General features: G+C 45.1%; 1 protein-coding gene across 1 annotated transcript; it reads right to left on the bottom strand.

The window, feature by feature from the left end:
* Nucleotides 1-362: 362 nt before the first annotated feature.
* Nucleotides 363-4,416, bottom strand: LOC120504756 (prostate stem cell antigen-like). The gene is made up of 3 exons (XM_039714568.1): nucleotides 4,197-4,416; nucleotides 1,989-2,093; nucleotides 363-812 (listed from the first exon to the last, which is right to left on the bottom strand). The coding sequence occupies exons 1-3, from the start codon at nucleotides 4,246-4,248 to the stop codon at nucleotides 601-603; spliced, it is 369 nt and encodes a 122-aa protein (XP_039570502.1). The 5' UTR covers nucleotides 4,249-4,416; the 3' UTR covers nucleotides 363-600.
* Nucleotides 4,417-21,999: the final 17,583 nt, after the last annotated feature.

The raw sequence follows: 21,999 nt of genomic DNA on the forward strand, positions 1-21,999 counted from the left end.
ATAAATATATTGGACTGACCCCCGTACTGATCCCAGTGGGACACCACTGGTGACCTGCCACCAGCTGGATGTGGCACCATTCCTCACCACTCTGTGCCTGGAATCCAGCCAGTTTTTAACCCAGCCAAGAGTGCACGTTCCCAAGCCCTGGGCTGCCAGTTTTTCCAGGAGAACTTCATGGGAAGCAGCTTCACAGGCTTCCCTGAACTCCAGGGAGATACATCTGCAGCCTTTCCCTCACCCTCTGAGGAGGTTACCTGGTCATTGCACAGCAATGAGCTGGGCTGGACATTGGCCAGACATAAAACACCCACCTGCAGCTCTGCTGTGGGCAGAAACAGATGACTGAGTGATAGACACAGTTGGTGGAGAAATAACTTTATTTTAGGTGTTTTGCAGATAACATGAACACGCATTTCCTTATCTGGTAGCACTGGAGCTTTGCAATAAGATTAAAGCAGAAGCCATCATATGGCAAAGAGCTGCCATCAGCTCCGAGGGTGCTGGGTGCCCAGCACACCCCACTGCTCCTGGTTACAATTCCTGTTATTAGAGGGGTGCTCTGAGACTTTCTGTGGTCATGGGAGGCATCTTTGCTCCTCAAAATTTGTTGTTGAGCACGGTCCAGAGCACTCCGGCCGCTATGCCTCCGGCCAGCCCGTGGCTGGACCTCACACTGCCCGCGGCGTTGACGTTGCAGAGGTCGCTGCTGCAGCAGGAGATGTTCCTGTTGCCCACGTTGAAGTCCTGGTAGGATGATTCACACGAGGCCTCACATCCCTTGCTGATGATGCTGAAGAGCCCCACAACCCCTGGGAGGAAAGCAGGACCGTTATTAGAAGGATTTAGTACAAGCCAAGCCTTGTGGAACTGAATAATGGGGTGCTTGTTCTGTGGGAGAGAAATAGAAATCACAGAATGGTTTGGGTGGGAAGGGAAATACAAGATCATCTCATGGGCAGGGACACCTTCCACTAGGCCAGGCTGCTCCAAGCCCTGTCCAACCTGACCTTGGACAATTCCAGGGATGGGGCAACCACAGTTTCTTTGGCCTCACCACCCTCAAAGCAAGGAATTTCTTCTTAATAGCCCATCTAATCTCGCCCTCTCTCATGTGAAGCCCAATCCCAAACATCTTTGTTGCCTTTCAACACCTGGGAAATTATGGAAGCACAACTATTCCCATTTCAGATGTCACAGTTATTGTTTGATTTTTTTCTGAGAGGCACAGCCCATCTTTTTGGCCATTTTTGGCAACTGCTGGTTACCAGCAGATTTTGACCTCCAGGAGATTTGACCCATTCTCCTCCAGGAGATCGAAAATCCATTCTGATTTTCCAGGAATACTTTCACCAAAGGATTCCTGGAAATCTTTGCCACGTGCAATAAATAACAAGGAGTCCTACAGTCCTACAACATCTTGATTCTCCTGCATGTGAATGTCATAGATTTGCACGTTTCCAACTGGGATAATTCCTACTGCAGGTATCCCATCTACTGCCTGACAGAGGGGAGCTTAAATGTGGCACTAATAGATTTTGTGCCCCAGGTCCAAGAGCAACTCAGCTGTCAGCACAGATCTGGGCAGAGCAAGCCAGATCTAAAACAGGAGGATAAAATCCAAGGTTTTCAAGCTTTCCCACAGATGCAGAGATGAAATTTTGTCATTTTCATTGATTTCACCTCAAATCACCACCTCCTAACTTCGCAACCAGGAGGGACCAGGCTCTGCCCCTCCCATTCTAATTCATGTTTGCAAATATTGCAAAAAATTAACCATTGCCCTTGCAAGCAAATAATTTTTGGTGCTGTGAAAGAGAAATAAACCTAATTTTGCACAGGTGAGAGATATTTGCACACTGAGGTTTGCTGGCCAAAACCACCTGGTGTACCCAGACTGGGTGAGCCTGGATGGGACACCTGAGGCTGGAAAGAGGTTTGACTCCAACATCCCAACTAAGACATTTTCCACCCCTGCTTTTCCTTACGGATCACGTCTGTCTTGCACACGTTGTTCTCTCCACACGCCTTCACCGTCTGGCACTTGGAGTTGCTGAGTTGGGAGGTGCAGCTGTAGCACTTCAAAGATGAACCTGCAGGAGACCAAGAGGGCTTAGGAGAGAAATCAGGGAAAAATTGAATGGTTTGGGTTGGAAGGGACTTTAAAATCATCAATTTCCACCACTTTGGCATGGGAAGGGACAACTTCCAGTTGACCAGGTTGCTCCAAGCCCCATCCAATCTGGATTTGGACACTTCCAGAGGTGGGGCAGCCACAGCCTCCTTGGGCAGCCTGATCTATTTTTTTACCACTCTCATGATAAAAAATGTTTTATAGTTAATCTAAATCCACCCTCTTTTAGTTTTAAAAAATCACCTTTCATCTTATCCCAACAGGACCTCCTAAAAATTTATCCCCAACTCTCCTGGAGCCTCTTTAGGCACTGAAAAGGGCTCTGAGGTGTCTCTAGTGTTTTCTCTTCTCCAGGGTGAGCACCTCCAGCTCTCACAGCTCCAGAGGAGAGAGGCTCCAGCCCTCAGAGCATGGAGACCCCCATGGAGACCTCCATGGTCTTCTCTGGACTTGCTCCAGCACCTCCACGTCCTTCTGATGCTGGACCCCAGAACTGGACCCAGCCCTGCAGGTGGGGAACAATTTTCCCCCTCTCATGTATCTTCAATCTATCTAAAGCTCGCCAGAGAATTCAACTTCTCGGAAACAGAACCATTCCTGGGGATCCTCAAAGGATGAGGATCTCCTCTGCTTTGGGGGAAAAATGGGTTTCTTCTTCTTTTTTTTTTTTTTTTTTTTTTTTGTGGATAATAATATACCTGGTTGAGGTGGGAGTCAGGTTTGGCAGGTGCTGAAGATATTTTGGCTGTAGTCAGTGCAGTGAGGGAGCAAAAAAGAGAGCAGAGGGACAGCAGGACTTGAAGAGGGTCATGGAATGGTTTGGGTTGGGAGAATCATTTCATCAGGGACACATCCCTCTAGACCAGCTTTCTCCAAGCCACACCTGACCTGGCCTTGAGTGAGGGATGAAGAAGGAATTTGCAAAATCTCCAGCAAGGGCAGGAAAAACCTGGCAGCTCCCAGGCATCCAGCCCTGGTGAAAAATTGTCCCCAGAGGAGTGAGATTGTGGTGTCATTACCTGTTCCTGTCACCTACTTGTGCTCCAGGGTGTCACTGGAGCCTTGCAAGTGTCAGTTAATAAATAAATAAATAAATATTTCTTTGAGCCCCATGACCACCAAACTTGCATCATGAATCCCCCAACTCAATACTCTAATGCCTGAAATACTCTTTTAGGGCACTGAAAATCCCTGTTTGGAATTGAGGGATTGAAGGAATTAATTTGAGGCACTCTGTCCAAGCCTTTCTGATGTAAATGACCGGCGGAGTCACAGAGGTGAAGACCCAACCCTTAATTTGTCTGAGTGCTGCACTGTTCTCACACTGATCTGACTTTTAAAGCAGTAAAAGTCAAATTTTGACTGTTCTGATGGAAGCTGGCAGACAGAAAGGTCTGAGGGCTGTGCAAGACCTTCACAGTTTATTTCTTAAGCATCCTCTGCTGATTGAGAAACTGCTCAAATTTGACTCTTCTCTTCTCTGGTAATAGGGAAAAGCTGTTTCAAACAAAATTTTTTTCTTCTCAGTGAAGCAATAAAAACCTGACATTGTCTAAACCCCACCCATTCAGTCTATAAAATAACACATCATGGCATAGTAATTTTTACTGTCCTACTAAGATTCTGGAAACCTGGGCAGAGTCAGGGTCCGCTTTTGAAAGGAAGAGCCAGGAAAAAAGTTGGTGGAAAATTTTGCGTAAATGTTGCAATTTTGATAACCTGGGAAAAAGGAAAAAGGAAAATAATCCTCCCACCCCACTTAGCCCCTCCTCTTCCCCTTAACTGCATGGTCTGCATGAAAAAAAAAAAAAAAAAAGAATTTTGATTAATTCAGGATTCAGGATTTATCTCTCCTGGAAGCTTCTCTCCCCAGCCCTCGGATCCCACCATCCCCAGGTGGGATGTGCATTTTCCCCACTCAACACCCATCCAAAGGGAAATACCTTGGCACGACAGCGTGCCAGCATCTCTTCCCTCATTTCCAAATCCCACCACAAATCCTCCTTCCAGACTGAAATCCTTCAGGGAGGGATGGGGGGGCGGATCCCTTGTGGGGTCTTACCTGAGTCCACGCACAGGAGCGCTCCCAGCAGGAGCGCAAGGAAAGCCTTCATCTTGGAATAACCTGTCTTGGGGCTGCCTCTCTGGGTTCTTTCCTCCTGGGGCAGGTTATATATCCTGGGAGGCCGGGCGTGCCCACAAGGTCATCCCTGAGAAGGCACCTGAGGGAGCTGCTGGCAGCACCAAGGGAGGGGTTGCTTTGCGCGTTGGGATATTTGTGTTGGGTGCCTCTCCTCTTTCCCTGCCACTCTCTGGGCTCCCCTCCACCCCTGCCATCCCTCCTACCCTTGGGCAAAGTGCTCACAGGAGTGGAAAAAAAAACCCAGATTCTTCCCTCCTACCCTTGGGCAAAGTGCTCACAGGAGTGGAAAAAGCCCCAAATTCTTCAGAACAAGGCTGGCCTTATGCATTTCTTCAGAGCCACTGAGGCTGTGGTGGCACCCTGTGAACGAGGCTCTCCACCCCCGGTGCCACCCTGAGTGGAGCCATTGTGTTTAAACTGAGGACAAAACGTTCTTTGAATCAACAGCTCCGGGTATTTATCTGCACCGTGTGAGTGATACTCGTGATAACAAGGTATGTGGTAGGAAGGTATGTGGGCAAATTAAAAGTGCATTGGCATTTCCAGGTATCGAGGAGTTCATTCCCCCTCATTTGCACTTGTTTTCTCTTACAAAGTAATGGCCAACTCTTATTTTTGGTGTTTGAACCCCAAGGGACTTTGTGATGGATTTATTTGGTGTTTTGAGATGTTTCATCTGTGGCTTGGTTCTCTTTGTGTGCTCTTGTCTGGCATAGGCTGGGTACAAGTTCGGACACTTTGCTTAGAGCGGATGCAATGTCAACAACCCAAGCTCGCCCATAAAATGCCACTTCTCCCTCACAGATGGGGTGAGTTCAGCCACATTCCAGCGTCGAGTGCGAATGTTTGCTCTCGTGGGTTGAGCAGAGTCCTCTCCCATTCCTCACACCCTGTGACCACTTCTGAGGACATGCCAGGGCAAAAGAAAACAGGGCTTTTTTGCTAAATTCAACTTTTTTTTTTTTTTTTCCCCTGGGATCTTGTGCATTTCTCTCCTTCAGGGATTTATTCCCATGCAGTTTAGCTCTCAGGAAACTTTTCCGAAAGGTGTGCAAGTGGATCATTTATCAGCAGCTGTGAGATGAAAGATACAGACTAAAACTCCTGCCCTGAGTTACACCAGAGGAGAATCTCTTGCAGGAGATGATTTAACAAATCCTAATTCCTCCATGGGGATCTTAACCACTTCTACTTGCACTTTTCTATATAAAAAATACCTTAAAAAGTGCCCAAACACCTTCTTTCTGTGCCTATTGGCTTCTGCCACATCATATTTTTACAGACCATATAATTTATAGCCAAGTTTTATGGATAAAAAAACCCAAATTTTTTTTTCAGACTCTGGACTTCCTCATTCAGAGGTATTGAAGGTTATTTTTCTTTTTTAATCCCTTAGGACTGTCTCTGTAGGGTTTGGCTTTTTGTGGTAAGGAAGAACAGGGCCAAGAGGAAGAAAAAACAGTCCCTACCAAATCCACCACAGCCTAGAAGTAAATATTTCTTTAAAAAAAGATAAGGAAGAAAAACTCTTTCCATCTTTCGCAGTATAATTGATTTTTATTCTTTTTCTAACATCAGACAGAAAAACTCAAAACTTGTGGTGCTGTGAGAGAATCTGACTACTGAGAGCTTCTCCATCCCCCAGTCCTGCTTGCCTGAGGCTGTGTGAGATCCCAGGAATTCCTGTATTCTTACATAAATTGTTGATTCTCACTGTATTTTGGGAAACTGAAGTGCAATTCCTGCCCGACTCCTGAAGATGGCAAACGTACCCCGTTATAATCCCACATGCATTAACACACAGTTATCCATAGGACTGGGTATACAAAGTGTTGTTTTCTTTTCCCGAGGTTATAAAATTCCCAGTTCATCTGCCTGCATGGAAAACACCATCAATTCTCTCTGGAAATTTCACGATGCCTGAAAATCCCCTGGAATTTTTTTTTTAATACTTTTTTTGCTGTCACTGAAGATTCCTGATGGAGACAGGTCTGGAGCTCTCTGTTTGGGAAGGGGGTTAAACAGGAGTTAATTATTTGCTCTATCTTGGTTCTGGATTATTTGCTCCTGCCTGGCGTCAGGCTGGGAAAATGGTGATGGATCATGGTACAGGCCATGGTGTCATGGATCACACTGAAGACCAGCCATGAGCTGGATATTTGAGGAAAAAATGGTGAAAGGATTCCTGGAAAACCTGGACAGAGAGACTCCAAAAGGAAGTTTCTCCAATTTCCTGATCATCTCTAGGGAAGCTTGTAGGACGTCAGAGATCTTAAAATCACAGGATCATGGAATTATTTGGGTTGGAAGGGTCTTCAAGGTAATCTCATTCCACAGTCCTGCCATGGTCTAAGCCAGGTCCAACCTGGTCCAACCTGGCCTTGGACACTTCCAGGAATGAGGCAGCCACAGCTTCTCTGATCTCCGAGTTGTTTTCTCAGCATGGTCATGCCTGTAATTTCTTTCCAGGATGTTCTGAAGTCCCTGTGTGTGGTTACAATTCTAGAGGGATTTTTATTGCCTTTTCCACTCCTGGATGGTGTTAACAGAGAGCTGACGCTGCCTGAAGTGCTGTCTGCAAATCTACCCATGCTGTGAGGCTGTGGGATGTTAGAGAAGGGATTTTAGTGACCAGTTTTAGGCAACCAAGTGGGAATTCCTGATGGCTGTTGTTGGGAACACATTCTCAAGAATATTCAGCTGTCCCAAATCAGAATGGGTGGGGAATAAATGAGATCAAGTCACCAGATGGGAGTGAGGCAAATCCCATTACAGACTTTTCTGCAAGGTGGGAAGCGTGGTCCAGAATGAGGCATGGAACTGGATACGCAGGATAACGGATGGATTGAAAAGGAGAGGGAAAGATTTTAAAAGGAGAAGATGTAGAGATGTTCCCAGAGATGGATGGATGGATGGATGGATGGATGGATGGATGGATGGATGGATGGATGGATGAAAGAGTACGTTTAGATTGGATATTGGGAAGGAATTCTTCCTTTGAGGAACTTCTGGCACAGTTTGCCCAGAGAAGCTGCGGCTGCTCCATCTCTGGAACTGCCCATGGCCACAACAGGACAACAGAACCAACCTAGTCTGGTGGAAGATGTCCCTGTCCATAGCAGGGGGTTAGACAAGATGACCTTGAAGGTCCCTTCCCACCCAAACCATTCTATGATTCTATGGAAAACACACAGGATGTCCCCTATCTCAGCCTTCCCCAGATCCCAGCTGTTTTCCACTTTTCTCTGTCCTGGAATGGACATGAATGATGATGATCCAGCAGCAGGAAAAATGATTCCAGCTGCTCCAGAGATGCCCTTGGCTGCCAGCACAGAGAGGCTCCAGCTCCCACATCTGCAGATTTGCAACATATTCCATGTCATGGTTCACCTCCTACTCTAAGGATTTATATCCAGGTTTGCTGTTAAAATGAGCTTCAGAGCACGTGGATGCAAGGCTGGGATTCCTGCTGGAATTCCAGAGCCCAGCAATGGAGACTGGAGCTGTCATTAAGAGCAAGACATTGGGAGGATGCAGGAAGGGGTTTGTGTTGCTGTCACTGAGCTTCTCAGGGATTTTTGGCTCTAGCCTTCCTTTCTTTGTGCCTCTTTTTCCTCCAAAACCATACAGAGCTTGGAATTCCTGCATCCCAAGCAAAGTTTTTGGGATCTGTGGTGCACACAGGTACAACCAGGGTGCAATACAAAAGTTTAACAAGCAAGGAGTCTGTTTGACCTTGAGTATTTCTCCAAGGGTCTGGGCACACAAGTAAAACATCCAGCAATTCCAGTTCAGGATTTCTGATTTCCAGAGCCAGCCTGACCAGCCCTGGAGAAAAAGTTCACCTTCACATCCCACACATTCCTGCTGACAACCATGAAATCAATGCACGGCTGAAAATAAATCCCACCACGGTGCTGATCTTGTTTGCAGAACGAGGAGTCGATGGAGAAAATTCCAAGGGCTGCAGGGATTGGAGATTCCCATACGATGGTGCTGTTGCCACATGGTTGGAGCTCAAACCTCTCCCAGAGTGTGGGAGCAGCGCCAGATTGTTTGTTTAAAAATCTCAGCAACTTCAGAGCATCAAAAATGCATTGACTCTCTCTCTTTTTTTTTTTTTTTGGTTTTTTGTTTTTGTTATTTTGCTAATTGCTGAGCTCTTCTGCTTGCAAAAGACTCAGAGTATGGGATCCCTGCCAGCTCCTGCCAGCGATGCCTGGAGCATCCCAGAGTTGTTTTCAGGGAGAAAGGAGAGCATTTTCCTGCACCCATGCTTTGGAGTTGAGTGAAGGGTGGGTAGAGCAGCCTGGGCTGGGACCACAAAGAGGTTCTGTGCTTGTTCTGCCCTCACAAAAAACTTTCTGACTTCTGGCTTACGAGGCACTGCATCTTCCTGTGTACAAATGTGGGAAAATATTGGAAATACAGGGAGGAAATATGGATTTCCTGGGATCACACAACAGATCTCAAACCAGGACCCTCAACCACTCTTGCTGCTTCCCAGTCTATGAACTTTTCCTTCCATTGGGGAAATTAATTTTCCTGGACCCACAAGAAACCACAGAATATGGATAGGGAGATTTCCAGTCCAGCTGCTGCAGGAGGAAACACAGAATCACAGAAAAATTTTATGTAGAAGGGACCTTTAAGATCATCCATTACTATGCCTGCCATGGGCTGGGAGACCTTCTACCAGACCATGTTGCTCCAAGTCCTGTCCAGCCTTGGGTAGAAAAGGGTGTTTTTGGGGCCAGACATGACCAGCAGGGACCAGTGTCCCTCATGTGGCCACAGCTGCCCTCAGTCCATGTCCTCTTGGTCTCTCCATTCCCTGACAATCATGGAGTTTTTCAGGCTGGAGAAGACCTCTGAGATCTTTGAGTCCAACCATTCCCAAAGCAAACCCATGTCCCCAGGTGGCACATCCACACATCCTTTAAATCCCTCCAGGGATGGGCATTCCCTGGGCAGCCTGTTCCAATCTTCCTGGTGAAGAATTTTTTCCTAATATCCAACCTAAACCTGCCCTGATAACTTGAGGCTGTTTCCTCTTGTTCTACTCCTTGGGAGAAGAGATCAATCCCCAGCTCAGGAGTGCTTTGGTCCTTCTAATTTTTTCCCTGCTTAAACTCATGGCATCCTTGAAGTCCTCCTAAGTTGTCTCCCGCTCATGCAAAGGTCATAAAATCTCCTTTTTGTTCATCCTGTCCTTAGTTTGTGGTCAGTCCCCAGAAGTGATGGTGCTTTCCCAATATTAACAAGGTTTTGGGAAAAATTTTCTGCACAGAAGGAGCTCCTCTCGTGGATTTATTCATTGCGAAAATGTTTTCTTGAGGGATGTCATTCCTGTCAGAGCATTTTTTGTGACTCAGTTCTGAAGTTTTTTAACAAAGTGTTGTAAAATAAGATTCTGTGGAGAAAGAAGTGTTCTGAAGAAGTAACAAAGTCCGGGATGGGTTTTGGAATTAAACCCAGGTATGGAGAGCAAGATCCATCTAAACCAGTGATTCTCCACTCGGGACATGCAATTAAGATGCAGGAGATGCAGGATCAGTCCTTTAAAGTCAGGTTTCCTTTCCCTGAAGCAGATGCTCCTCTATTTACAGAGGCAGGAATTCTGATAGCACTTGTCTTTGTCCCTCTGCTTAGAACTGTTCCACTTTCTGTTAACTAATTACAAACTAATTGGGCCGGAGAGATGCCGTGGAGTGAAGCAATTTGATTTTGATGAATTGGCAATTTCTTACAAAAACTATTTCATTAAAAAAGTTGATTTTTTTTTCTCCCCCTGACTGCTTTATCAAATGCTCTGATGCTTAGGACAGCAGAAGATGAGTTGCACAAACCAGGAGAGATAATAGGAATTCTGATTAATATCTGTCATTTCCTCCTAGTTTAACTGTTTAGCTGGAAAATCGATTGGAAAAATCAACCCCTCCATTGCTTGAGGTCTTTAGGAATTTGCTAATTTGAAAGTGCAAGGGAGAATGGCTTCAAGGCTCCCCCGAAAAAGGGCAGGTTTAGATGGAATATTGGTCAGGAATTCTTCCCTCTGGGGGTGGGGATGCCCTGGCACAGTTTGCCCAGAGAAGATGTGGTTTCCCCATCCCTGGAAATGTCCAGGACCAGATTGGATGGGGCTTGGATCAACCTGGGATAGTGGAAGATGCCCAGGGCAGGAGGGTTGGAATAAGATGAACTTTAAGATCCCTTCCAACCTAAACCATTCCAAGATTCCATGGTACGCCCAGGGGAAGCCTGGCCAGAAGGGGCATTGTCCAATGTGTCCTAAAGCAAATCCTGAATTTGATTAAACAAATTGGATTCCCAGCTCCATTTTTCACCTAAATATTTCCTGATTTACAGGAGCTTGGCTACTAAATAGGCTCCACCTTACAGATGGTTGTGTTTTGTCAGATTCTTAACAATAAATGGAAGCATAAAAGGAAAACCAAAATCCTATTGTGTGAATCAAAGCTGCTCCCAGCAGTTCCACTTTTGATTCCAATGCTGGAATGAAATCATCCCCCTCAACAGCCCAGGTGGGGGTCAAGGATCCCTTTCCCTGCCTGACCTTTACAAATTGCACTTCCTGCTCGGCCGTGACCTTTTCCAAGGTGCCACAGATCCTAAGCCCAGAGGTTTTGGGATTGATAGCACAGCCAGCACTGAGCATGGAATTAACAGCTGCCTTGTCAGCCTCCCCAGCAAGAAGTGGGATGCCAAAGGCTGGCCAGAAATGTGTCTAGGATGAAACAAACCTGATAGGAAGGAAATGGAGGAGATGGATTTACAGTCTCTGCAGCCTGGGCACAGCCAAAGGGGTGCAGTTTTCATTGAATTGTGAAATGGTTTGGGTTGGAAGAAACCTTAAAGATCATCTCATTCCAGCCTCTGACATGGACAGGGGCACCTTCCATTATCCCAGGTTGCTCCAAGCCCTGTCCAACCTTGCCCTGGACACTTCCAAGGATCCAGGGGCAGCCACAGCTTCTCTAGGAATTTCATTTCAGGATTTCCCCACACTCACAACCAAGAATTTCTTCCCAATATCCCATCTAACGCTGCCCTCTGGGAGTGGGAAGCCATTCCCTGTGTCCTGCCACTCCATCCCTTGTCCCAAGTCCATCTCCAGCTCTCCTGGAGCCCCTCCAGGCACTGGAAGGGGCTCTGAGGTCTCTCTGGAGCCTTCTCTTCTCCAGGCTGGACATTCCCAGCTCTCCTGGCCTGGCTCCAGAGCAGAGGAGCTCTAGCCCTTGGAGCATCTCAGTGGCCTCCTCAGGACCTGCTCCAGCATCTCCACATCCTTCTGCTGCTGGACCCAGGGCTGGATGCAGAATTCCAGGTGGGGTTTCACCAGAGTGGAGTAGAGGGAGAGAATCCTCTCCCTCAACCCAAAATTTTCAGAATGAATGAAGCTGAGTTTCCAATTTGTTTGTCCCCTCAATCCTCTTAGCTCCCAATTCTCTGTTTTTTTCCTGCCTTTGGGCTCCTTCCCAGGATGCCTTCCTCTTTTGTTGAGCAAAAGGCACCATCAGGGGATGGATTTTCCTGTTTTCTGCCTGGCTGCTGCTTCTAGGAGTGTTTGAGGTGCTTTTGTGGAACTCTTCATTTTGAGGTTTCTCCTCTTTTTGACCATTTTTCACAAATTTAATGAGATAATTTCTAGAGCTTTAAGAGCTTTCACCTCATTTAATTTTCTTGAATCTGGGCAGGGTGATTCCCAGTCAGATCCATGGGCAGACAGGAGCATGGACAGAGGGATGGACAGAGCTAGAACTGCATTAACCATATTTCCATAGACCAGGTTAAGACTTACGGAACTGCAGGAACAGCATCCAGAGGTGAAGAAAAACAGAAAAGAAATAGAAAAAAAAATTCAAAACAAATGTCAAGGATCCCAACAAAATATCAAGGATGATATAATTGCTTGCCAGGGAATAATAGGAATGGTAATGGGAGCTGTTCCTCCCTTGTGATCCACAAATTCTGTGTGGGTAAAAACAGTCAGGAGGTTGGGAACATCCCGTTCCTCCCATTTTGATGGCTCACATTGGATGGACCTTGGCTAATTTGTCTTCCCTGCAAAAAGCAAGGTCGTTTGCTCTCAGGGGCATTGCTGCCTGCCTTGAATTAATTTTCTATTAATTACTGGAATGATTTCAGTGTGGATAAGCGGCAGTTATTTTTAGCAGTCAGACTGATTAGACTTCGGAGAGAACTACCTGGGGAAGTTGCGAGGCTCCTGCTGCTTGGGAAGGGAAGAACTACCATTCCCAGTTGGATCAAAGTGTCCATCTGTGTCATGAGCCCCTTCTGACACCGCTCCTTAGAGGTTTTTCACAGGGAAATTAAAAGTTTTTGTCCAATTTCCACCCCTGAAAATGCTGAAGGACAGGCTGGGTGGGGCTTGGAGCAACCTGGTCCAGTGGAGAGTTCCCTGCCCATAGCAGGGGTTGGGATGAGATGATTTTTAAGGTTCCTTCCTAACCCCAAACATTTTATTCCATTATCTCACCTGGACCTGGCATCCCTGATGAAATACCCCCTTGAGCAATGGACAGGGACATCCTTCACACCTCCTGACCTTTTATTGCAGTTATTTATTCCCTCTAATCCAGATATTTCTTGTTTTCCTTGGCTGCCCTGCCCTGTCATAATTTCCTTTTTGCTCTGTGTCAAGAGAACTGAGGCACCAGTTCATCTTGCTTTTTACACATTTTCCCGTGAATTCTCTTTTATTTCCTCCTCTACTTGTTTTTCTACATTTTTTTTAATAACACTCTGTTTTCAGGCCCCCAAACTGTCTGGTAATTGCCCTGCCTTTGATAAACCTTTCTATTAAGCACAACTTGTAAATACCTTGCCTGCTCTAACTGCATTGAATTAATCATAAAGGCTCGGGAAGCCTTTGTTTTCCCTCTTTTGTGTGGAAAAAAAATGGAAACAAGAGGTAAATTCACTTATTTTCAGCAAGAAATTAAGACAGATACTTGGATTCATTGATTTTTTAAATTAATATTATTCTTTATACCTCCTCTTCCAGGATTATAAATCTTAACTCCTGGTTTATATATTAATTGATTTGTTATATTTTATCCCTAGTGGGGTTTATTTTGATTTGGTTTGTTTTTGTTTTTGTTTTTGTTTTTGTTTTTGTTTTTGTTTTCAGGGAATCAGAGACTGCTTTGGGTGTAAGAAGCCTTCAGGATCATCTTGTTCCAACCCCCTTCTATGAGCAGGGACACCTTCCACTAGACCAGGTTGCTCCGAGCTCCATCCAACCTGTCCTGGAACACTTCCATGGATGGGAAGGAATTTTCTTTTATCCCTCTTCCTTTAGAAGCACATGGCTTTGCCCAAACTCTGTCCAGGTGAGCTCCAGGTCAGTCTCCATCTCCAGGAGATGTCCAAAAATCCCACCCTGTGCCCGACAATGTTGTGCGAACACTCCTTGAGCTCTGCAGGCTTGGAGCCATGACCATTCCTTGGGGAGAACTTTCCAGTGCCCAACCACCCTCTGGGGGAAGAACCTTTTCCTAAAATCCTACTAAACCTCCCTGTGGTGTCTTATCTTCTTTTTGCCAGGGCTGGGATTAAATGTGCAATATGGTATTTCTTGCTTGGACTCGGATGTTTGTTAGTTCTTATTTATGTTACAGTCTCACAAACCCTGAGTTCTGCAGCACTTCACTCTAACAAACAAAAAATGGAGACCTATGTCTCTCTCTGAAAGGCCTTTTAAGGATAAACTGTCCAATTAAGAAATGACACCTAAATTATTTTTATTTTTAACCCAATAACCAGTGGCCCACAATGCAGACTTTTTTATCCAATTACACAAAACCACCCAAACCCATGGAGAAGAAGGTGAAGAAGGACCAGCCTCTGCCCTAAAACCTCCATCTTGCTTTATATATATTACTATATTCTAAAACCTTAAACTCTAAGTTTCCCACCCTGTGATATTACACACTTCTATTCAAACTATACTCATAATCTAAGTTCTGTAACTGAATTTTGGAGGCCTTCTCCATGGCCTCAGGTCAAATGCAGTGTTCTCTTGGGTGTCAGTGCCTGTCAGCACAGAAAGTCTAAAATTCTCAGTAACCAGGGTTCCTACACCTCCTCTGACACAACTTGAGGCCATTCCCTCTTGCTCAGTCACTGTCACCAGACAGAAGAGATCAGTGCCTGCCCTTCCCCTCATGCAGAAGCTCCAGGTCCCCCCTCAGAATCTTCCCCAGGCTGAACAAACCAAGGAACTCCAACCTCTCCTCATCAGGCTTCCCCTCCAGACCCGTCACCACCTTTGTGTCCCTCCTTTGAACGACTTCTAATATCTTTATATCCTTTTTGTATTACTGTGGTGGCCAAAACTGCCAACAAATGGATTCTTAAGCCTCCTCTATTCCAGACCAACCAGTGACTTGGGATTCCTGAAGGTCCTGGAGATCCCACCTGCTGAGGAGCAGAGGTGGGAATTGCCAATGGAGACACTCAGAACTATGGAAAATTTTCCTTTCTCTTCCCTGGATGTTCATGTTTAAGTGAAAGATGCCTGTTCTTTATTTCAATGATCTTCTGAATGAAGTTGTTGGAAAGCCTTGATAAATTTAAGAAAACCCAAAGTTGTTTTTTGGGTTTTTTTGGGGTTTTTTTTTTGGTTTTTTTTTTGGGTTTTTTTTGGTTTTTTTTTCCACATCACGATGGAACAGAACAAAGTGGAACAGCTCCTCCATTGGTTTTCCTTCTGTTTTAGATCTCTTGTCCTGTCTAAGAAACAGCTCATTAATGTGACCTTATGGAAGCATCAGACCAAGAGAATGTTTGAAGGTTCAGCCTTTATAAAATTCTGTCTCTATTTTTCCCCAGCCACCAAAGGTTTTTTTTTTTGTTTTTTTGTTTTTTTGGTTGGGGTTTTTTTGCCTTCTCAGACATGGTTCATCTTGGTCGCATCCATGGATTTAATTATAACTTCTGTCAAAGCATGTGGCATTTTTCACTTGTCACCAGCATTTTTCTCAAGCCAGGTTTAGCCAGCTGGAAAGTTCACATTGTGCTGTTCAGATGGACATTTTCCGTGTCTGGAAAGCAGCAAATTTGCCAAAATATTTAGAAGAAAGTTACAAAGCACAATAAGGTTAGAATGTTTTTTTTGGGTAGCTAAGGTTTGTGGATGTCTCTCCAGCCAGGATTTTTTATTGACTTCTTTTCACCTGGAGAAGGCCAGGGAGGATTAGGTTTCACTGAAAATTTTGCTTGCATTTTTTGTGGAAAATATTCCTTAAATCCCCAAGTAAAAAGATCAGCCTAAAACCTATAAAATATTTATCTTCTTAACTCCTGCTGGTGAAAAGGTCTGAAGATCTGGACTGGAGGTTTCCTGTGATCTCCTGAAGCACATGGGGCTGGAACAGCTCTGATTCCCACTGCTCTTAAATGCTTCAAGAATGGATCCCCTTTGGGTCAGAATGAGAGAATTAGAGTGTGGCTCAAAGAGGAAAAAACAGTTTTAACTTCTCCCACTTTTTCCTGAGTTTCCAGGTCAATTTTCTTCACCAAGACTCTTGGGGATTTTACTTAAGGAAATGCCTGCTCTTGGAAGGATATGGAGCAGAAGCAGTTCAGGCTCTATTGGGAATTTTGGTCCAGAACTTGTCCCAGATGATTTCTGTTGCTTTTCTTGCAGTGCCCAAGTGCCTTTTAAAGCTGGAGCTGGAAATGTCCCCCCTAAATCGTCAGTGTAAGCCAGAAACGTTTTGGCTTTGGAGGTGGGAGCCAATGCTGTGCTTTTCAGGCAGAAGGTATTAATTAAAGCACGTATTAATTAAGGGTGAATGATCCAAGACCCAGAGAGATGGGGGATGATCACAGAATCACAAAATCATGGAATGGGTGAGGTTGGAAAGGACCACTGGAGGTCATCTGGTCCATGGTGGTGCCATTTTGCCTCATACATGGATACATTTATATAAAATGAGCATGAATCTATTTCCCATCTCAGTTTTAAGGTTCATGAAATTAATAGAAAATAAATGCAGCACACAAATCCTCTGTGCCTGCCCTGAGAGATGTAAAATCACTGACTTTAGGACAAATATGTGTCTTCTCAGATGGCAGAGAAACCCCTGAGCTGTTTCTCACCCCTCGTTCATGCAGAGGAGCTGATGGAGCTGGAAAATCAACTTGCTTTTGGTTCTGGTTCAGAGACCATAGAGATTTGGGATGCAGAGCATGTGGATGATGGTGAGAAAGAGTGGGAAGATCCTGCAGGACCCCATGGATTCTGTGCCAGGACATCCCTGCTGGGACAGGACAGCCTGAAGGAGCATCTTTGTCCCAAAGGGATGAGTCCTGTGACCCACCAGGAGGCCAAGATTCTCCTGCAAAAGCACTGCAGGGAAATCCTGTCCCTGAGTTTTCCCCAGCACTGATTTCATTCAAGGAATTGATAGGAACTGCTGGAGTCTTGCAGGAAAAGGCGCTTTGCAGTGGCTGATTGCACTCCCACAGATCCTGTTTTCCCTTGGAGTCTCCTTGGGGATTGCTGCTCTCAGCGCAGGCTTTTCTGAATGCACACAGTGATTGCTCCCACGGGGTGGGAGCTTTCTCACCCTCCAACAGGGCAGAAAAACATTTGGAAAGCACTTTCCAGGTTACACAGCCTCTAATTTTATTTTCATGCAGCCCCTGCAGTCATCAGGAGCAGCAGGGATCTCACCAGGGAGGAAATCCAAGGAAACACAAGAGGCAGGAGCTGGAATCCTGAGGTGGACTCGATGGTCTCAGAGGTCTTTTCCAGCCTTAATGATTGGTGATTCTATGATTTGTGCACTAAATGTAAGGGAGTTTCCACCTTCTCCCTCTCCTTTTGCATGGATTTAACTTCTTCTCCCTCCCTTTGTATTCCAATTATTGCCAATCTGGGGTAATATTTGTGATGCACTTGCAGAGGTCACAGGAAAATGGATGGTGTCCAAGAAAGAAGGAGAACTGGAAAGCAAATTTTCACAATCACTGTGGAATTCATCCCATCATCATCCCTGGGAATGTTCAAAGAAACGTGGATATAGCATTGATGGTGAGCATTGAGCTAGACTGATAGTTGGACTTGATGATCTCAAAAATCCTTTCCAACCTTAATAATTCCATGATTTTATGAATAATTTCATTTTCCTTTGATGGAATCAACATGGAAAAACCCCCTCCTGGAGAGAAGAGAGACTGGGCTTTGAGTGTAGCCATGTGGAGTGATACTGGAGCAGGTTGGAAAATCCCAGCCTGCTGCTTCTTATAGGCTGGGTAAGCATAACTCATCCTAGGGAATCTCCAGAGTAAATTCAGGAAATTCCCTGTGGGAAAGTGTTCCCCTATGAATATTTCAGCAGAGCTGCTCCTGCCAATGCTCCTGAAAGTTAAGGCATTCAATAGAGTGTCTTAAAGTGTTTGAAATTGACTTAAAACTGAGAGTAGCTCTGGATTGGGTATTAGGAAGGAATTCTTGCCTGTGAGGGTGGTGAGGTCCTGGAACAGATTCCCCAGAGAAATTGTGGATGCCTCATCCTTGGAGATGTTCAAGGCCAGGTTGGATGGGGCTTGAAGCAACCTGGGATAGTGGAAGATGTCCCTGCCCATGGCAGGGGGCTGGAACTGGGTGATCTTCAAGGTCCCTCTCAACCCAAACTCTTCCATGTTGTTTCTATCAAAAAGTGTAAAACCAGGAATATTTGGAAATTATCCAGGTGTTTTTTTCACTATTATTTGTGCTTTGGCTTCTGCTCTTTTGCGTTGTTTAACCTCTAAGAATGGACAGGTGGAAAACTCATCCTGCTCCATATCTGCCTCATGTCTGATCAAAACAGAACAACTCTGTTTCATCTTGAGATAAAATATTTCTGGAATTCCCAAATATACAAAAGCCATGGTGTTGTACAGTAAGATCACATTTGATAGGTCAATTAAAAGTGCAATTCTCCTTGAATTCTCCTTGAATTTGAATGAAATACATGATGGGGATCATCCCAAACCCAATGGAGAAAAAATGAGAGAGCAAATAATAAGTGGAAAATAGGGCCACTGGAGACATATATCTGGGAACCATTCTGGAATACCTTTAACAGAGCCAGGATGTACAATATAGAGAGAAAATGAGATATAATTCTAAAGGAAGGAGTTATGTGGGTTTGGATCCTCTCACTCTTTGTGACCTCTGCTCCTGAAGCAATCCATCTGAAACATTTCCTGATAGGAATACTAATTATGGTTCAGCTGTTCAGGGTCCTGAAATCGTAGCTGGTCTCATTTACAATTCCTCAACAACTTGTCTCAAAGCATTTTGGGATTTTAGCTCACAAGGGGAAGGAATATTGTTTATGGAACCACCAGATGCAGCTGGAAAATGCCATTGAGCTCTCAGGCACAGAACCCCCAAAATCAGGTGTGAAATGGAAGCAGGAGGCTTGAACACAAGGAGAGATGAGAGCAAAACTGCTTTGAGCTATGTTTGTGGTGTTAATTGGGGAGATAATTTGTGAGGGGAGACAGATAATTTGAGTGGAAAGACATTTTGCACTTTAGGAGGGAGCAGGTGTTGGGAGGGCTGGTAAATTATAAGGTCATTACCCTGTGGGACAGAGAGACACAAGAAAAAACAAATTTAGTGTTAATAGTCCCTTTAGATTCATTGGGACACTGAGGATCAGAGCAGCAAAAATTTACCTAGGTCACCCCCACTGTCAGTGACAAAGCCAAGAATAAAACTGAGGGTCTGGAAGCTCAATCCATGGATCTTGGGGTTTCCCTCAATAACTGCAGTGCTGTCAACATTGTGGGAGTAAGGGAGGAGAAAAGGAGGCGCTGACAGGGGATATCAGGAGCTGCAGCAAGAATGTTGTTCCCTACTTCAGGTCTTTGGAGAGGGACACTCACAGTGATGTGGGGGGGTTGGACATTCCTGAGCTAGGGATGAGGATCTGAACTTGAGGCTTGTTTTTATCTTCATTGCTCAAATCAAAATTCACTCTGCCACATTCAGGACTCTGCCCTCATCTCCTTGGGTGACCAACATCCCCTGCACAGCAAATCTTGCTGGACCTTCCTTCCTGGGCCCACAAGAACGTGGAATCATGGAAAGGTTTGTGTTGGAAGGGAACTGAGGGATCATGCAATTCCAATCTCTGCACCATGGGCAGGGGAATGCAGAATGTGACACGAAGGCTGGAGGGCAGATCCAACCATGCTGTGAGCAGGAAAATATTAAACATCAGGATATGATGTTGTTCTGGAGATGATAATTGCTCCCTCTAACATCTCTTGAGGAGATAAGAGGCAGGGCAATGCTGGTTCCAGTCCTAGCGTTGCTCTGACTAGCATACTAGCATGGGCTCAGTGCTTCGCTTCATGGTCCAGATGTGCCTCTCCAACCCTTCCAAACTTATCTAAAAGATGGGTTTGGGAATAATTTGTCCATGTTATCCCAGGGCAATGTCTGCCTCCCTCATCTTCAAGGAATTTCAGGCAAGATCTCCCCTGGAAATGAGTCAGGGAGAATTTCCATGCCAGCACCAGTATTTTGAGACAAAGAACCAATAGAGAGAGAAAGAACTTTCTTATTTTCCTCTACACAGGAATCTTAGGGTGGAGCTGTGAGATTCTCCCTGGAGACTTGGCTTTGCAGCCATCCTTTTATCCCACTTTTTGTGATCTTCCATCACGAGTCAGCCCTGATTTAGCTTTTACAGAGAAATCTACTGCCATTTGAAGATTTAATTGCACCAGAAGCCTTCAGCAATGTGGGCACTAATGAGCCAGAGTTCAGATATTCCTGGCTTAATGAAAACCAAGGAAGGGCTGGCCATGGGCTCCGGGCAGTTCTGGATCTTGTGGAGGAAGAATTTTCTCCTGGATAGTTCATTAACAAAAGGAAGGGTAGAGGAGAGTGGCTCATCACCATCTGTCAGTGGAAGCTGGAGCCCAGCCAGGAGAGCCAGCAGTTAATTAGGAATGAGAGCTGCTTCCTTTCACAGACATTTCTATATGTTTATATATAGCCATTGTATTGCCATTAGTGGAAATATCTTTTTTTTCCTAATTAAATGAGCCAGCCAAAACTTTTGTTGGATGGTTTTAACTCTGGAGAACTTTCTCAGCCACAGGGATCTGCCTTTGTTTTTCCTGAGCTCTAGGACTGGATTAGGAAAACACAGCCTAAGGGATGATGGGACAGCCAGGAAACTTCTCTCTTGGCATGGGCTTCAGGACAGGGGAAAGATGTCACCTGAGTTCCAGGATTTATTCCCCTTGCTGGAATCATCAGCCAATGCTCTCCTTGAAAGCTGGACAGGGGGGAGTGGCTGTCAGCTCAAAGGGAGTAGGTTTATATTGGATAGTAGGAAAAAAAATATTCTCTGTGAGGGTGGTGAGAGTCTCCAGAGAAGCTGTGGCTGCCTCATCCCTGGAAGTGTCCAAGGCCAGGTTGGACAGGGCTTGGAGGAACCTGGGATAGTGGAAGGTCCAGAGAGCTTGGAACCAGGTGACCTTGAAGGTCCCTTCCAACCCAAACTATTCCATGGTAATTCCATCAAGAAGATTGGATGTCCCATGGTTTGTGATCCTCTTCCCAAGTCCTTACTGCTGCTTTTTTCACTCTCCTCTTTACAAGAATTCCCTTTCTGCAGGAAGAACCTTCCAGCACACCTCTCCTACCTCTCCAGCATCATCCTTGTCAGGAAAACTTCTTTATTTTTTTTTGTGGCTCCCTGAAGAAGTGTGACATGAAGAAGGGATTACATAAGAAAGGAGGAATGTGTAGAGGTGGAACTGGTCTGCAGGGACTGTCTGTGAAGTCTCTTTTTGCCTCTGAAGTCTAAAGGGGCTGGGTTTTTTTCCAGCATTCTCTGACAGATGTTTAACATTCAAACAAATCCAATCTCCACCCTGCTACTCCCAGCAGCCACCATGTGTGATGGAGATAAGAGATGAGCTGAGGTTCACAGCTCACTTGTGGAATGACTCATCCCTTTAATTGCATCCCTTTAATTACAAATTAGCCTCCTTGACCTTTTCTTCCTGCTCTTTCCTGAGTGTCACTGCACAGTTTGATCTCTGTGCTGCCAGGAGCAGAAGGAGACAATGTCTCTTGGTGGAAGGGTTGTTTAAACTAAGGCCACACTCTCATCTCCCTTAATCCCACGAGTTGTACCAAAAAAAGTTTCTCTTCTTCTTGAAAAAGTCTTCGTGACTTAGAAAGAGCTGAAAAACACAAAGTCACCACCTAAAACCACAGAAGGAACAAAAAATGTCTGACAAATGAAGATAGTCAAATTTGGGCAAAACACCTCAAAGATTAGGAAGGCTGAAGACCTAAAATTGTCATTCCTGGGTTGATTTGCTGTAGGTTTTCTCTCTTTTTAGGTCCTTGAAACTCTGTTAGAATCAGTGATGTTACTCTGAGACAGAACTAAAAAAAAAATAAGGCTTATTCAACAGGAATATTCTAGCAGTAATGCTTCTTGGCAAGAGCAGACATGGTTTCCCACCAGGAAACCTCCAAAAACACAATGGGAAAACCACCTCAAAAAATGGCAATTCCTTGGCAGAAGTTAATTTGGGAAGTGGAGGTCACCTGTGAATTTCCTTTCCTACATCGAAGTCTTTGGGAACAGAAGTTTCTAAAGAGGAGAAAACATTGTTTAAAACTCTTTGCCTTTATTCATCA

Source organism: Passer montanus, unplaced genomic scaffold (assembly GCF_014805655.1).
Source record: "Passer montanus isolate IOZ18808 unplaced genomic scaffold, ASM1480565v1 scaffold100, whole genome shotgun sequence".
NCBI lineage: Eukaryota > Metazoa > Chordata > Aves > Passeriformes > Passeridae > Passer > Passer montanus.

Coding starts and splice junctions, on each gene's coding strand:
- LOC120504756 (XM_039714568.1), bottom strand. CDS start 4,248: ATGAAGGCTTTCCTTGCGCTCCTGCTGGGAGCGCTCCTGTGCGTGGAC. Junction 2,094..4,196: donor GCTCCTGTGCGTGGACTCAG/GTAAGACCCCAC, acceptor GGTCTCCTGCAG/GTTCATCTTTGAAGTGCTAC. Junction 813..1,988: donor GTGCAAGACAGACGTGATCC/GTAAGGAAAAGC, acceptor CTTTCCTCCCAG/GGGTTGTGGGGCTCTTCAGC.